At 32.4% G+C, this 18,388-nt stretch overlaps 1 protein-coding gene across 1 annotated transcript in view; it reads left to right on the top strand.

Annotated features, from left to right (window-relative positions):
• Positions 1–18,388, top strand: part of LOC115213036 (ceramide glucosyltransferase) — a 111,809-nt gene that overhangs the window by 72,441 nt on the left and 20,980 nt on the right. Inside the window, exons 2-5 of the mRNA XM_029781942.2 lie at positions 3,194–3,332; positions 11,923–12,025; positions 14,509–14,610; positions 15,193–15,305. Coding sequence (XP_029637802.1) covers positions 3,194–3,332; positions 11,923–12,025; positions 14,509–14,610; positions 15,193–15,305 — 457 coding nt within the window. The remainder of the gene's footprint in view (positions 1–3,193; positions 3,333–11,922; positions 12,026–14,508; positions 14,611–15,192; positions 15,306–18,388) is intronic.

Raw genomic sequence — 18,388 nt, 5'->3', positions numbered from 1 at the left:
ATACCATGTGTCATGACAGTGCTCCTATGTCTCTGTTGAATTGTTGAGTTGTCAAGACAGGGCATTGTTTTCTTAACAGATCAATATTTTTTTTTTTTGCAATTCATTTTAATCCCACTTTTGTCATCATACAGTACTGTAGACTTTCTCATCAAGTATCAAACAACTTCAACACAAAAACTTGTGTGTACAGTAGGGCTTAGTGTTCAATCTTACATCAGCTATCTCTGTTGTATAAATGATATTGATTACCTTGATCTAAAAACATCTTTTGGTTTGAGTTTTATCTTTTATTAATTTTTGAATACAAGCAGTAATACAAAAGCTTTTGTAGCTATGTTAAGCTAAAAATAATGTTCAGAATATATAGTTGCTATGGTGATTTGACTCTCACTATTTCATTCTTTTCTTTCTTTTTGGTTTTGTTTTTGTGATTGTAAAAGCTTCATACCTAAACTGGAAGAAAAAAAAAAACCCCAAAAAACAAAAAGATAACTCTTAATTCATCTATTGTTGCTGAATTGTTTTGTGTGCTAGCCAAAAGTTAGAAAACAGTCTGTGTTTCAAGTCCTTAGAAATATATCTATTTTTAATTGTTGTTATGGATTTATAGACCATAGCTATTGGTACTGAAATTTTCCATTTCACTGCATTGGTCTGTGTATGTGTGCATTTACTCATATATGCACATTTATCTATACGAATGTGTGTTCCTACACACAAAACAGACATATGCACGTGCACACACACGCACACACAAAATCATTTAAGATTTCTTTTAAAACCTTAAGGCACTTTTATTGTGAAAAGAAACTAATATTTATAGACTTGTCATATATGAAATTTATAGTAAGTAAACCTTTGATGCTGCTTTTTGAAAGCCATTTCTTTGTTATATGAAATAGTTGTTCAAATACTGAGGTTGTCTTTATGTATTGCCCATTGCTTTAGACTTTATTTAAAGTTGAGTAATTGAATTTTGCTTTTTTAAATTTTTAACATTTTTTCATGAATCATGTAAAATTTCTAATATATTCTACTTTTAAAATATCACGGCTTTGTGATACTAGTAAACATTAGCTAAACTTTTTGCTTAGGAAGTTGGCTTTTTATTTGATAAGTTTAACATTTGCTAATGCTAGAAATATATTTTTTTCCCTAATAGTAATTTTAGTTTGTTTAAATAATTGTAGCAACCACATCTATTAAGTTTTTTTTTTTAATGTTAAAAGATAACTTCATTGCTTTTAAAGCTTCTTGTAACTAAAATTATAACAAAACAGCAAACCTTTTACATATGATACACATATAGCTGTAATTTCTCTCGTTCACATTTTTGCCTAACCTTTTTAATGTAAATTGTTTTTATGATATTAGTATAGAGACAATAAGACTCATAAAAACGAAGTGACTTATTTAATTTTTTTTTCCCCCTCATATCCCACTTAAGATTGTTTTATGCTTATTGGTAAGAATACTGATTTAGTCTGCCTAAAGATTGACTTATCCACTATAGTCAAAGGGTGGACTTATCATTTCTGCTTGATAATACAAAACCTACAGCTTAATATTAAGCTTATGAATTGAATCTGTGTTTGGCATAGATGTAGGTCAATTTGTTTTTTTATTTATTTCTAATTGTATTGATAATCCGTATTATAAAATCTGGTAATCTAGTAAAATATACACCTATTATTGTACACGTTTCTATTGATATTATTTTACACGTGTACAATACTTAATAATGCTGTACAGACATAACATGAAATCTATTATAATAAATTACTTCCAGTGTAACTGTTTTAGATATTTTAATTAACAAATGTTAAGTTGAAAGTTAATGTGTACTAGCTATTCTAGGTGAGACGAAAAGTAGATACCACACCCATTATAAAGTTGAGTACCAAATAGGTTACTATCTATTTATGAAGCACAAACCTGATAATTAAAAAAAAAACAAAAAAATGACCCCTCCCTTTCGTCATTGAATGTCATAAGCATTGAAAACAAAACAGGAAAAAAAAATCTACAATTTGTACTTCATAAAGTTTAAAGCTACTCAGGATCTTATTTTCAAAATTTTGTATTATAATTTGGGTAATTCGTAAGTTCTGAATTTTGATATCTATCTGATACTTACAAAAGTACCTGTTTATATTATAAGTAATCTTGATTATGATTTCAAAATAATAAGTCCTTATTTAGCAATATAAATAGGCATGTCACAGAATGATGCTTTATCAGTATGAATAGGTACTCACAGAGTATAATGTCTTATTTATCAGTATTAATGTCTTGGAGTATGCTGTCTTATTGCTTTTAGGAAATTGTTTGTGGATTGCATTTTCACAATTTCTATGAAATATTGATGGCAGTCACATTTATATAAATGAAAGGGAACGTTCTAATGTAATAATAAGAACTCTACTTTTGAAAATATAAACATTACCAAAACTGTTATGACAGTAGGATCACAGTGTAGTAAGACTGGGTGGAATGACCACTATCTAAATTGACCAGTCAACTTTTAGAATGAAAGCTGTTTACAGCTGTTTATTAAGGTTATTTCTAAATGAGTGATTAGGATAGCTTCTTTTATATGTATGATTCCACTGTTCTATGAAAACTAACCTCTGTATTCTTGCAGATATCTAGAATTTTTTTGTTAATGATTATAATTTGTATAATTTTTGTGGTAGTTTTAGAATCTTTAAAGTTAAATTCTCATAATAGTTTCTAAAAAAAACTAACTAAGCTTATTTTTGAGGTGTTGCTAGTTTTTCATAAAACTGCATCAATTTCTCATTGAATTTCAGTAAGCAGATTAATTCATTTACTGTTTTTCTCTAAATATTTGATGCTTAGTTTTCATCCATTGTAAATCAGATTTTGAAAATTCAAATGTTTAAATGAATATTAGTTAGTTAGTTCTCTGTACCAATAGGTACATAAGACTGTAACATAATCTCTCCAACCATCTCTGGTTCTCTGCCACTATTCTGGTCTCATTCTAGCTTTTCCGCCCTTCTCATCTCCTTTCCTTGTCAATGGTCCTTTTCCATGTGGTTTTAGGGTGCTCTAATAGTGATGGTAGTATAAATCGTATTTCAAATTTACAAAAGGTAAATCAAGACCTGTATAATTTTAGCTGTTGTCTCTCTTACACTAATAAATCTGTTTTGTCTTCTTCCAGCAAATGGCGACTACATCGGCCCAATGAACCACCATCACCTGAAGACCTACAGGGTGTGTCCATAATTAAACCCTTAACTGGAGTTGATCCTCATCTTTACAGTAATTTAGAAACATTTTTCAATTTGAATTATCCTCTTGTAAGTATGACATTTGATTTTTGTCAATGTTTTTGTTTCTCTTTTTTGTCTTTCTTTTTTAAATTTTGTAAAATGACATTTTATAATGCCAATGCATACTTTTTGATTACACAAAATGACTCTTTCCTTGACTGTCCATTCACCTTTCGTATTAAGGTGTGATAAGAGTAGGATTTCCTTTTGCACAAATGTTGACCTCAAAATAGTGCTAGAATTATTGTATAGTAGTTATTCTAGGTAAAAAGAAAAGTTCCATACCTAGAATGTTACTGTCTAGTTATAAAGCACTCAGATTTTTTTAAACACTCTTTTTTTTTCTTAATTATAGAATGTCATAAACATTGAAAATAAAGTAAGAAAAAAAAGTCTTCAGTTTGTGTTTCATAATTTAACCCTTTCGATACCAAACCGCCCAAAGCCGCCCGAAAAAAATTTTGGTTAATGTGACAAAACCGCCCGAATTTACCTATTCATATTTAAATGAGAATATCAGAGCAAATCTCTTTAGTACTTTCGTGAAAACACGTATTATATTTCGTAAACAGTTCAACTACAGTTTTGTACAACAATCGAAGTGTAATTTTAATTCCGTGAATTTTGGGAGATTTTTTTCCAAAATTTGTTCCTATTGTGTTTTCAAAATTTGTAATTCTGACAAAAAATGGATACGAATTTCATTATATCAAGCAGCGAGTCAGAATTCGAAGGATTTTCTACTGAAGACCTTCATAAATCTAACTCTATGACTGAAAAAAAAAAAGCACGTGGTATTTGATAATGAATCTGATGTTTCATTTTCCGAAAGTGAAAACAGTGAATCCGAAAGCTCCGACAGCGATAAAGAAAAGGAATTGGCATCTGAATGGAGTGAAAATTTAAAAACTGTTTCTTTCGGTGATTTTTCTGAAGAAACTGGACCAAGCCACAGACTTTCCCAGAAGAGTAAAGCCTTAAACTATTTCATTTTACTTTTTCGAATGAGCCTATTTGAAATCATTACGGTGGAAACGAACCGTTACGCTAAACGTAAACAAAGCGAAAGAAAGGATAGTTTGTTATTTCCCACAACCTTAAATAAAATTAAGGCCTATTTTGCCATAAATATTATTATGGGTATCAGAAAGTTACCCAGAATAACAAATTCTATCGTAAAATTTTGTTGTATACCCAATTGAATATTAGCTAATAACCCATTTTCTATAGCGATGTTTGAACAGAATTTTAATAATTTTATATTTTGTTGAATTTACCTGTATCTACCTGCAATTAGAGTCACTTTGTGACAAAAATTATAGTATAGAATTGGTTGAGAACATTTCATTAAATTATCTTCCAAAATTCACGTTAATATATTCATAAATAAAAAAGTTATAGTTGTTTAATGAAACCAGACTAAATTTATGATTATGTTAGAAATTAATTGAAACACATAAGGGGTGTATTTTGGTCAGAAATATAGTAACGAAAGGGTTAAAGCTATTCAGGGCCTTATTTTGATTTCTTCAGAACCAAGATTAATAGATTGGTAAAAGAAACAAGTTCTGTACAAAAGTTGTATTTAAAATAAAAAAAAAAAAATCATCATAGCTTGGATGTTTTTCAGTAGTAATGGATATATATTGGTGTGCTTGGGAATTATAGCTGAATTGTTGAATACAGGACTGTTGGAGTTTGGTAATTAACCATGAAAGCCAAATTGAAATCAATTGATCAGGAGAACAGGCAGATAAAGGGATTGTGTAACCTTCTCTCATGACACTGTGGTTTAGAAGTTTGCTTCATAACCATATGGTTCTAGTTTCAATCTCACGGTGTGGTGCTGTGAGCAAGTGTCCTCCTTACCACCTTGGATAGTGTCTTCTATTTTAGCATTTGGTTGACCAATCTCTTATAAATGGAATTTTGTCAGTGGAAACTGAGATAGCCCACAATTTTGTGTGTGTGTTTTACATGTTTTCATGCTGGCATTGGTTAAGCTGGTAACACACTTATTGCAGTCCTTTGTGATTTGGCTCACGGAGAGAATCTTCTAATTTTGTTATATATGTCATGTTATTTTTAGAATGGTATTTATAAGTGGCTGCCTTTCTTATCACCAACCTTACAGCATTGGCTAGATGAAGTGTCACTGGCACTAGACGTCTCCATCAAGACGAGACTTAAGAATCCCCTATAATTTACGTTTCCAAGATGATGCTAACATAAGTACCAAAGTGAAATAAATACAAAGTTCAGTATGATTAAGTAAAAAATCTTGAAGGCAGCACAGCAGCATGTCAGATCAATTGATGAAAATCAGTAAAAGAATATAAGAATACAACTTAACTAATTGATTTTTTTTTTTTGGATTAAAAAAAATTCTTGTAAGGTATATTTTTATATTTCCTTATAAATAAATGTGTACTGAGATGAAAAGATCTACCACTAATATCCCATATTTATCTCTTTTGTTTATTTTGCATGTTTGCTCAAATACTCTAGTTAAAAAACTAAACATAGATCTTTTAAGTAGTTTGGCTGTGTGTTAAGTTTACTTTGCAGCCATGTGGCTTTGGCATCGATCCCACAGTATGGCACCTTGACTGTCTTCTACTAAAACCCTGGGCTGCCTTTGGAGGATATTAGGTAGATGGAAATGGCAGAAAGCCAATGCGTTAATGAATGTGCCTGAATGTTGATACTCCATTTTGCCACCACTTGAGTAAGCCAGTGCAGATTGCGATATTTCTTGTTGACATCATGACTGGTTGCTTTGTGCTTTCAAAGACCTCTGGAATAAAAAACAAAAAAATGCCATGCTTGAAAGCAGGTATTAGTGATATGAAGTGCATCTAGTTGTAGAATTTTGCCTCAACATTATTCCCTATACATACAATCATAGATATATATATACATATATAAGTATGTTTGTATATGAATACATATACATATCTAAATATATATATATGTATAAACACACACATATATATATGTATATATTTACATATATATATGCACCTGTATTCGTGTGCGTATATATACATATATATATACACATACACACATATATATATAATATATAAACATATATATGTATGTGTGTATATATAAATAAATATATATCTATATATACAAACTCATGCTAGCATGGAAAACAGACATTAAATGAACAAAGGAAACTAATTAGTTTGATATATTTATAGAATATTATTCTTTTCTATAATTAGTGTAGATTGCAGCTTTAACATTTTTCATTGTCCCTACTCCTTACCAAGATTAACATTAAGAACAGTATCTGACTGTATATTTTCACTGCTGTGGATACATAGTTATTGAACCTCTATTTACTTAAGTCCTTACAACCTTGGATAGTGAACCAATGTAGACAATACAATCTCAAAGAATGTAACTGGAAAATGGTTCAGTTGAATTCAGTTCACTAGGTATGTTTAGCTCTGTGTATCGTTGTCCAGTGTTTGATTGGTTAGTACCGTAGCAGGTTATACAAGACCAAGATTGATTTAAGATATTCAAAACTGTATTAAATTAAAGTTTTAACCACTAGTGTGTGTGTATGTATGTATGTATGTATGTATGTATGTATGTATGTATATATATATATATATATATATATATATATATATGGATCTTTTCAGTTTGAATGGCAGTTTTTAACATAATTTCTAGGTAACTAAAAAATTTTAAACTTCGTATACTGGTAGAATGTGTTTATAAAACATCTTTTTCTCTTGGCTTTATTGAGAAAATTCTATAGTTTGTAAGATATTTGTTGTTTTTTCCTTCAATTTCAACCAATCACTGATGTCCATTGAGGTAAACAACATTCTGTGCTGTATGAATATGTCCCTCGTTTAAAAAACAGATTGGGTTTATTTACATTTGTGAAGAAAAAAATAATACCCTTCCCACTAACCCTAACTAACCCTAACCCTAAAATAGATTGAAATGCAATAGATCGATACTAGGGTCATAATTATGGGTGACAATTTCATATGACACTGCTAGAAAAAACTGCCGTTCAAACCGAAAAGATCCATATATATATATATATATATATATATATATATATATATATACACACATACACACATACACACACCTTATGTGTATGAGTCAGATGTAAACAGATATTTGCACAAACTATTAAAGTAAAATACTCAGCAATCAATAAGAAAATATGTTTCCTTTTCCTCTTGAGTTGGCTCTAGTAATACAACTGTCAGTCTGCAAGGAAGGACTTTAATGTAGTGCCAAGCTACTTATCCAGTGCTTGTGCTATGACTAATATTATATTGACAAAATTAGTAATTTGCATACTTTAATATGATACTTGGTATTGATTGATATTTGTGGTATTTTTGTAGTTAACCATCAAATTCCTTTGTTTTATAGAAATGACTGCATGCATTCTGTTGCCTTTCCCTCAAAATCTTGTTTCCTTTTCCTCAAGATTTGTCCTTTTGTGAATATGATAAACCAATTTTTTCTCTGCTGTGTTAATTAATGAGGAACAATGAGTAATAAATATTTGCACAATAAGTTCTAGAATAAATCTTCATAGAGTCAACAAATTTGGTTGAGGTTTAGTTTTTGACTGAATTTTATCTCCTGAAATTTAGGACACTTCTGTAGTTGATCAAAGTTGACTTATCAATAATACTGGCGTAAACATAACTTTGAAGCTAGTGTTTGTAGTTGTTGTTATTTTTATCTTTAAAGATTGTTGAAACGGTTCAAATTGTTATTGTTCAGAAAGCAGTTTTATAAGATAACTAGCGCTATGACTCTGCGTTGCGGGGTCATAGTGCTAGTGCATGCATATACAGCTGCGTGCGTGCGCACACACACGCGAGTACTGTCCAAATCTCCGACCAGTCACATACAGCTAGCTGGCATTCAACTGGTGTATCAAGTTTCGAGCATTTTGATTGGTTTTTGGATAGAAAATTCACAAAAAAGTCACTTCTATTGATTTTTTAATGGCTATGTGGGTTGACTGGGGAAATGTAAAGATGTGCATGACCACCCTTGGATGGTTTTGAATGACCATAGAAAGTGCGAGCCCTCTGAAAAATTGTGGATTTGTATAAAGGACACACACGCAGACATTTTGCCGTTTATATATATAGAGATTGTAATAACCAAATTATAAAAAGTTTGCAGTGTGGAAGGTGTTTGTAAGCCATTTAAGAAACACACAAAAGCCGTTCGATTCACTTCACGGATTTTTGTCAGTGAACAGGTCGCGGTCTTAAAGTGACGAAAATATTTTGACAAATTAAACTTAAATGTTGAAGTGAATCGAACGGCTTTTGTGTGTTTCTTAAATGGCTTACAAACACCTTCCACGCTGCACTTGTTTTCATTTCAGCACACGATCTCAGATCAAATCACTTGCTATGCAAGTACATCTCCATAATATAAAAAGTTTGTCTGTAAAATAATCCCATTTACATACATATGCTAAACTATTATTTTCATGTGCAGTGAATATTATTCATTGTACTTGTGGTATACGGGATATTGGACAATGTAGCTAGGTGCATTGAACTAAAAGATCATGTTTTATCAAGTTTGGGAGTCAACAGTTCATATCCTGACATTTATCTTTTATTTTGCCTAAGTCTACTTATCTACATCTAGATACTATGGCAGAGGGCGTATTGCTATGTGTAGAGGAACAATATAGGGTTAATGAATATGACACTGTGAGCTCATATTGTCTTAGGGAGGGAGAGAGAGAGGGTGGCTCTATTTGGCTGATTTCCTCTGGATACACTGAATAAATAAGAACATTTTTAGTATCCCTAGTGACTCTAATGATTGACAAGATTCATCTAACTTAAAAATACATCAAGTTAGTATTTTAGGGTATCACTAAATTCCTAGTTTTTTTTTATATATATATTTACATACATTTCCTACTATGCTCTTCTGTTATAGAATAATTTGTTTTAAATGAAACATTGACCGTGTTGAAAACTTCTGGAAGAGACAAATAGCTGTAAAATTCAGTTTAATAACTTGTCAAGCTGATGGACATTTTATCGTTTAATTTGTTTAAGCCTCACTATTTAGAAATGAGACAGCTATAAGTATATTGAAATATTTAAGATTTTGTAACTATTAGCTGAAAAGTTTTGATTGGAGACAAACCGGTGGTTAGGCTCACTTTAGGTCTAATAGCAAAACTTCTACTATGTTTACTCTTTTACTTGTTTCAGTCATTTCACTGTGGCCATGCTGGAGCACCGCCTTTAGTCAAGCAAGTTGACCCCCAGGACTTATTCTTTGTAAGCCTAGTACTTATTCTATCGGTCTCTTTTGCCGAACCGCTAAGTTACGGGGACGTAAACACATCAGCATCGGTTGTCAAGCGATGTTGGCGAGTACAAAAACACACACAAACATATACACACACATATATATATTATACATATATACGACAGGCTCCTTTCAGTTTCCATCTACCAAATTCACTCACAAGGCTTTGGTTGGCCTGAGACTATAGTAGAAGACACTTGCCCAAGGTGCCACACAGTGGGAATGAACCCGGAACCATGTGGTTTGTAAGCAAGCTACATACCACACAGCCACTCCTACACCTGTTTCTGAATATTGTTAATTACATATTGATATATCTTTGGTTATGAAGTTTGTGAAAAAACCTAAACAGTAGGTTAATACTTTAGCATATTGAATCAACAGTCTAGCTTTGATCATTTGCTTTTATGTCAGAACTATGTGGTTGTAAAACAAGCTTCTTAACTATACAGCCATGCCTATAAAATTACCCATGCATGTAAAATGGTTAGGGACAACAAAAGGCACATAGCTGTAATGTTTCACCATTTCATGCAGATATCTAAATGTAAAGACCTATATGGATTTTACTGTTGTATATAACTGTATTAAAATATAGTGGCCTCAAGTCCACAGGTCTGTCAAGCCTGCTAATCAATTAAAACTTCTCCAGTTTTATTTTGATTATTCAAAGCAGTAAATTAATTTCACTTCTATATCCAAGGCAACAGATATTGGTATCAATCCACTGAGTTATGACCTACCAAATTCCTTATCCCGACTTACCTTAAATAATTTACCAGAGGTTGTGCTGCTGACAGATAAATTATAAAACATAGCCTGAAAGAAATCATTATTACAAAATGAGAACCATTCAAAGCAAAATTTATATTAAATATGTAAAGAGCAAAGCACATTCTTTGATACACAGCACACAGTTACACAATGTGCTAAGCTGCTGCTGGGTATTCGTGTTTTGCTGAATTCTATATGGTACTCCTTAACCCATATACTCTACTGGTTGGACTCTCACATAGAAAGCTGCTGTATACTCTTACCTCTAAACATACATTTTTCATTTATTTGCCTCTCCTTCCCTATGGAACCTAGTAAAAGAATAGCATCTGATGGTATCCTGAAACTTTTCTGTCAAACCCTTTCAGCTCTCTTCACAAAACCCTTCAACTTCTTTACTCTATTGTAGACACAGCTTTTAGCACAATGTCTAAATAGACTATAATTTCTACTCGCTCCTTTTCATTAACATTTATGGAACTATTGATTCAAAACTAGTCTTTGCAACAGCTGTGTGCACACCCACACATATATTCCCATATATTTATGATTATATGTTAAGATAGCTATGTTATATTTAGAAGTTCTCTTTACTGTTTAGGTCTTTAATTTCATCATTGATTATTGATTTGACTGTATTATGTTTGTTTTGGTGGATTGGGAAAATATAATTTTTGGGAGATTAATAATAATTGATGTTTTATTAAAGCTTAGTATAGATTACTCTGGAATTGGTAGCTGTATTGTTAAAGTAAAGAACTGGCATATTTGTTTCATAACCAGAAGTGTTTGATTGCTGATACACCAATATATGAAACTGAATGTAAAATTTTATTTGGCTAATTTTCATGAAACCTGGCTGGTTTGCAACCTTTGCTCATTCATGACTGATAACTTTTTTTCTTAATTGTAAGGTTAATTTTCATTTTTGTGTACACCAACATTATTTTAACTGAAGTTAGACAAAGCAACTATTGGTAAATTATTTTTGACAAGCGCCCATGTAGATATTAGAATTTATAGGTTTTAGCTGTAAAAAATTAAAATATTTTGTTTTAGAATTTTGTACCAAAATTTTAAAGTTAACTTCCACAGTAAACCTGTTTTTAGATGGATAAACTTATTTTTCTATTCACATATTTTTGGTTCTTAGCTTTCCACACACATACACGTTGGTATGTATATTGTAAAATACTGTTTGGAAGTTGCTCTCCATAATTTAAAAAAGAAAATCATCAAAAATTGCTCCTATTTTAAATCAGATGTTTTATTGTCTGCACTGAAAACTTGCTTGTACATAACTCTTAAAATTTTGCTTATTTCTGAAAATCATTAAGTGAAATCAACACCTTTCCTGTCAACTAGGTAAAATTTACAAAAATGGATTATAGTAATAAAATCAGTAAGCTGTATTTTAGCTAGAAGCTACGTTGTGCCATGACATTTTGATTTTGCACCATTATCTGATGTATTATTTTTCTTCTTTCTACAGTATGAACTTTTATTTTGTGTTCAAAATGAACAAGATCCAGCCATTTTTATTGTTCAAAGCCTCATTGCAAAATATCCAAATGCTGATAGCAGACTTTTTATATGTAAGTGTATTTCAATATTGTTTTCTTTAAGTATTTTCTTTTTTTTCTACATAATTTTTTTTTTTTTCATCAACAAAACCTTTTATGCTGAAATGAATGATAACTTATAACATATTTCTGCTTCCTGGTTCTGTTCCACTCACAAAACAGTATATGTGGAACTGTGACCTGAAAATAGGATTGTAAATTTACAGAAATTTTATTATAATGTGTGTACATACATGCACACACGCACACACACACATTTCAGTCATTTGATTGTGGCCATGCTTGAAAGGTTTTAGTTGAACAAATCGATTCAAGGACTTGTTTTTAAGCCTAGTACTTATTCTATCAGTCTCTTTTTGCCAAATTGTTAAGTTACGGGGATGTAAACACACCAACACCAGTTGTCAAGCAGTGATGGGACACACACACACACACATGACAGGTTTCTTTCAGTTTCCATTTACTAAATCCACTCACAAGGCTTTGGTTAGCCCAATGCTGTAGTAGAAGATGCTTGCCCTAGGTTCCATGCAGTGGGACTGAACCTGGAACCATGTGGTTGGGAAGCAAACTTCTAACCACACAGTCGTGTCTGTGTGTGTGTGTGTGTGTGTATAATATACATTGTGATTCTAAAAAAAGAAAATTAACTCTGTAATCAGGCTTGTGTAGTTACTAATCATCAGATGCTCTAAGTACCTACTGCAAGTGATGACTTTGTGGATGCAGACTTACCAAAACTGAGAAATAAATGCAGACAGACTTTTGAAGATTGGGAAATAAAAGAAACCAAGTAGAAATGGAATTAATAGTTGTTTACAAGAAAGAAATGCAGATTTGGTGTGTAATGGTGGTAATATTATTTCACTGACTGCATTAAACCGAATGGGATGTTTTATTAACTAGTCTAATTTAGGGAAAGGGAAATGTAAAAAAATAAATGTAATACTGCTGGTTTTATTGAAAAACATTGATCTGTATCCATAGCACTGTAATCGTATATTTGATTGTGAAAGCTATAACTGGAAACTTTTATGAGGTTATTTTTAATGACTTGTGCATAGTGATTCTACTTAGAACTTTCACTACTCTTATCTCTCTCTCTCCAGACAGTAAATTAGTGCAGTGCTATGGTGGTACTTTAGCTCTGTCTCTCAGTCTCCCATTATATCTCACTTGTAGTCTTCTCTATGTATACCTGGAACTATTCTGTCTGTCTGTCTCTGCTTCACCTAAATTCCAATGTTACCCTCCACTCCACCCAGAAGTACTGTGTGACCTAGGACATGTGCTAACCCATCCCACTTGGCTCAATTAATTCAAGCTCCAAAATGTATCATCAGAAGATTTTTTTTGTGATATTATGAAGTTGTTTAACTCCAAGTCAGTCTTGACCATGCAGACCTATGATCAAAGGCATTTCAGACATGACCAACCTGTCCTTTTATATACACTAACATTGCCCTGTATGTCTTTCCATTGTTTGTGGTATGAACAAGATTGGACTATTTTTAGCTGGTTGAGTCATCATGTAGACACTCTCTTCAAGAAGTAGATATATTAAATAGTTACATAATATGTTTAATCAGACATACAAAGGATATTGACTACTTGGAGCTCTTCTTGAGAAAATTCAGCAAAAGTTTACACCATTCCAAACAAAGTGAAATATGTCTATTTTAGTTTTGTATTGATTTTAGGTGGGTGGAGGAGCCCAGATTGGCTGTTTTCCTCAACTTCTTAGTTTCTTCTGAGAAGTTTCTCTATGGTGACTTAATATATATTAGGTTATAGACCTTCAATAAAATGTTCTTAGCTAGTCTTTATGGTGATTTAGACTATATTGTGTAATACTGTCATAAACATTTTTTAGCTATTCTTTGACTTAGTATGTAATGGGATGACACACAAAGAAAATGACTCTCCCCAGACACAACAAAAGTAGTTTTATTTTAGCTGTTCTCTTCTTTACACACCCACCCATACACACACGAAAAATGTAAAATCAAAACTTGAATAAAATTATACAAAAATTTTCACTTATCCGTTATTTAGTTAATAGACTAAAGTGTGGCTGTGTGGTAAGAAGTTTGCTTCCCAACCACATGGTTCCAGGTTCAGTTCCATTGCATGACACCTTGGGCAGGTGTCTACTATAGCCTCAGGCTGACAAGCCTTGTGAGTGGGATTTGAAAGAAGCCCGTTGCATATGTTTGTGTTTGTGTGTCCATCACCACTTGACAACAGGTGTTGCTGAGTTTATGTCCCTGTAACTTTACAATTCAGTAAAAACAGATCAATAGGATAAGCAACCATGCTTGGCAGTATCTCAGCATGGCTGTAGTCTGATGACAAATTAAAGGAGTAAAGATTTTATATTGTTACTATTGGACTTAGATTCAAAGTTTCTGAGAATCATAATTAATAATTAAGATAATTTTTAATAAAATTTTTTAGTAGTTTTGAATTTTTTTCCCCCAAAATTTGAATTGTAGGTTCCAAAAATGTGGGTCCAAACGGGAAGATCAACAATATGGTGGCTGCCTATGACAATGCCAAGTACAATCTTATCGCTATCAATGACAGCGGTATGAGAAGTAAGTTTATATTTTACAGTTCTCTTCTCTTGTTGGTGTTTTCTGTGTCAACTTCTCTAAAAATTTTAATATTAAACCAATAACTTCAGAGATAGTGATAAAGTAACGAATATTGCATTACGTAAGTCTTTTGTTAATAAAGTAATTGAAGTGTCAATCTGTTAGCTAACTTTTTATGTCACTTGTGTCTATTGTTGTTGAGTCAACAGCTGCTGACCTATTAAAAGACACCCGGTAGCCGAGTCAGAATTAGCATTTATAATGTACAGACAGTCTTGTTTTCTTTTGTTTAATGAATATTATTATTATTATTATTATCATCATCATGTGAGCCGGCAGAATGGTTAGCATACCAGACAAAATGCATTGTGGCATTTTGATTGTCTTTCATTCTGATTTTAATTGCATCTGAGGTTGACTTTGCCTTTCATCCTTTCGGGGTTGATAAATTAAGTACCAGTGAAACACTGGGGTCGATGTAATCGACTAGTCCTCTCCCACAAAATTTCAGGCCTCCTTTCTTTATGAGAAAGGATTATTATTATTATTATTTATTATTATTATTATCGTCATCTATTTCAGTGTCTCCTGAAACCTTACTTGATATGGTGAGTGCTCTCACTCCGAAAGTTGGTTTAGTACATCAGATGCCCTATTGCTGTAATCGGAAAGGGTTTGCATCTGCTTATGAAAAGGTAACATTTATTTCATAATTTTCTTTTGAATCCTCATCTTACTCCTAAGGTGTGTGACAATATTATGATAGCTAAGGGTCTATTTTTTTAAGAAAGATTTACCACCTCTAAATAGATTAGTTAATTGAAGGATGTGAGGATGTGTGTAAAATTGAACCTTCTAAATCAACTGTATAGATTTCAGATTTCTTTAACATTATTACCTATATTGGTATCCAATGGCATCTGGAATCAGAACTAAATTCTTTATAAATTCACTGTTGTTGTTGTGAAATTTAATGGGTTTAAAAAAAAAAAAAATTTAAAAAAATGCTCACTGAATCTATATTTATGTTCATCAGCATCATCATCATAACTTTCTTTCTTTGCATGGAATGGGGACTGCCAAATAGCATATTACATCTCTCAATCATTTGTCATCTTGTTAGGACAACCATCATTCTGAGATCTGACCTTGCTACCTCGTTTCTTTTTAACCCTTTAACATTTAAACTAGTTATATTCAACCAAAATAGTTTACTTGTTTTATCTTCAAACTGGCCTGATCTGGTCATCAGTCACACTTACCCTAGAATGTTATTCTAAAAACAATCAATCACATCATTGAAATATCAAAGCTACTACATGACTAATCCAAATCATTGTGAATAAATAAATATTACTTTTGATAGCTAACTTCAACTAATAACACGTAGCACTTTTGCTCACAACCTATGTATATCGGCTGAAGCCTTTAATGTGTGCAATTTACTTTCCATGCTAATTAATTATCATTACATAACCAGCAGACCTTGTGTGCCTCATTTCTCTCCAGCCTCTGCTGATGTTTCATGTCCATGACTAGAACTAATGGATTACAGCTTGCTATAAATTTCTATGAGGTTCCTGTTCTGAGTTTTGTTTTTAATTTGTGATGAAATTGTGTACAATAAGATTAAAAATAAAATTTATTATTTACCCATTACTCTCTAAAATGTAATTGTTTTGAATCACTCATGCATTATCTTGTAGCTTTGAGATTTCAATGATGTAATTGTATATTTTTGAAATGACATTGTAGTGTAGGTGTGAGGCTGTATCTGACCAATTTAAACATAGAACAGCTAGGATATTTGGGTCAGATATAATCTAGTTTAAATGCTAAAGGGTTAAATTCATTTAGAAAATTAGTTTTCTCTGAATTGCCTCAGTCAATTTTTCTTATTTTTGTTCTTGAAACTGCATGTTTTATGATAGCATGTAGAGATGTCTCAAGGCAGGTGGCAAGTGATTTAGTTAAGATCACTCAATAAATAGAACATGAAAAATTTGAAAAAGAAAATAAAAAGGTACATGAAATTGTGTTAGTAGTGTTAAGGCAAGAATTTCTACAATTCAACAACATCAGTGGGGTAATGGGAAAAATAAATAAAACTGAATACTTTCTAAGCTATACAACTGAAAGGTGTGAATGAGGAAAATTAACACTGAGCTAATGCTATATGTACACAAGAGTAGATTATATCGGTAGGGAAATAGCCTGACGATCTGATTACACTAATGGCTCATTATTTGCACTAGACACATTCCTTGTTATGGTTGAATTTAATTAGTATTGAAACAGGAGTCAATAGTCCTGGCAAATACATTATGTAGGCATAGGAGAGTTATTACCTTGTGAAACTTCCAAAGTATTGAAGGTAGGATTTCCAGCAGCTGAAGAACATATGAAGTGTTATTTACCTGACACAGCACGGGTAAAGGTAGAAACTATAGGGTAATATATATGTACAAAGACACCATCATTTTATTGGTAGCTTTAGATTATTCATATGATGTCAATTAGTTATATATATATATATATATATATATATATATGTGTGTGTATGTGTATATATATTGCGTGTGTGTGTGTATATATATAATATATATATATATATATATATATATATATATATATATATATATATATATATATATATATATAATATATATATATATATATATATATATATATAGATGAGGCCCTAGAAGACCTATCCACAAAACTGAGTGCTTGAAGCGTGTCCCACCCACATGTAACAACACACTTTTCACCCACTCTAATCAAATTACAACTCCTCTTCTAATTGCACGTTTCTCTTCCTCACATTTCCTCCTCATACTTTATGATTGTTTTCCAATCCTCTTTCTTGCCCTCACTGCTGTGCTCACTGTATCACTGCTCCCCACACACCCCACCACCGACATCTACTCCCTATTTTTCTAACCTAATTCTACACTCATATTCTTTTTACTTGTGAGTATACCCTAGCACTACACCATCTCTCTTCTTCTCTCTTACACTTTTGCTGTTTCCTACTCTCTCTCTCTCTCTGGTCACTTTCTCTCTCCTCTTGTTTTTCCTCTGACTAGGTAACCAAGCATCACCTATACACCAGTGCACTTGTTTCTGGCCTTTCTGTAACTCTCACTCACTCGCTCTCTCTCTCTCTGTTTGTCTCACTGGGTAACCATATACCTCCTCTATAGCAAGACACCTATTTCTACCTTTCTGTTCCTCTGTTACACTATAACCTTTCATCATTTGATACCGGATCACATCCTCTAATGACCCCTCTGTTGTGGCAAGAAACCTACTTCTGTCTCTTTGTCACACTCTAACTATCATTCTCTGACACAAATGCCCTGCCCTTCTCATAATTCCATTTCTTTTGAGGTACTTAGTTCCCTGCCAGTGCTGGTGCCACATTAAAAGCATCCAGTCCACACTGTAATGTGGGTGGTATCTGGAAGGGCATCCAGCTGTAAAAATCTTACTGAAATTAACTTTGCCTGTTCTAGTGCCACATAAGAAGTACTGAGTTCACTTTGCAGAGTGGTTATTGTTAGGAAGGGCATCCAGCCATAAAATCCCTGCCAAAACAGACACTGTAGCTTTGGGTAGATTTTCTACCTGGCTGGCTCCTGTCAGCTGACCTACCCATGCATGCATGGAAGACGGATGTTAAATGATATACGGTCATTATACTGATGATTGTATTGGTGCAACCTCACTCTCCTGTGAACAACTTGACTCCTTCCTCTCTTTTGTCCAATCCTTA

This window comes from Octopus sinensis, linkage group LG6 (assembly GCF_006345805.1).
Source record: "Octopus sinensis linkage group LG6, ASM634580v1, whole genome shotgun sequence".
Lineage (NCBI taxonomy): Eukaryota > Metazoa > Mollusca > Cephalopoda > Octopoda > Octopodidae > Octopus > Octopus sinensis.
The sequence above is the reverse complement of the archived record's forward strand: the minus strand, read 5'-3'. Positions and strand labels throughout refer to the sequence as shown.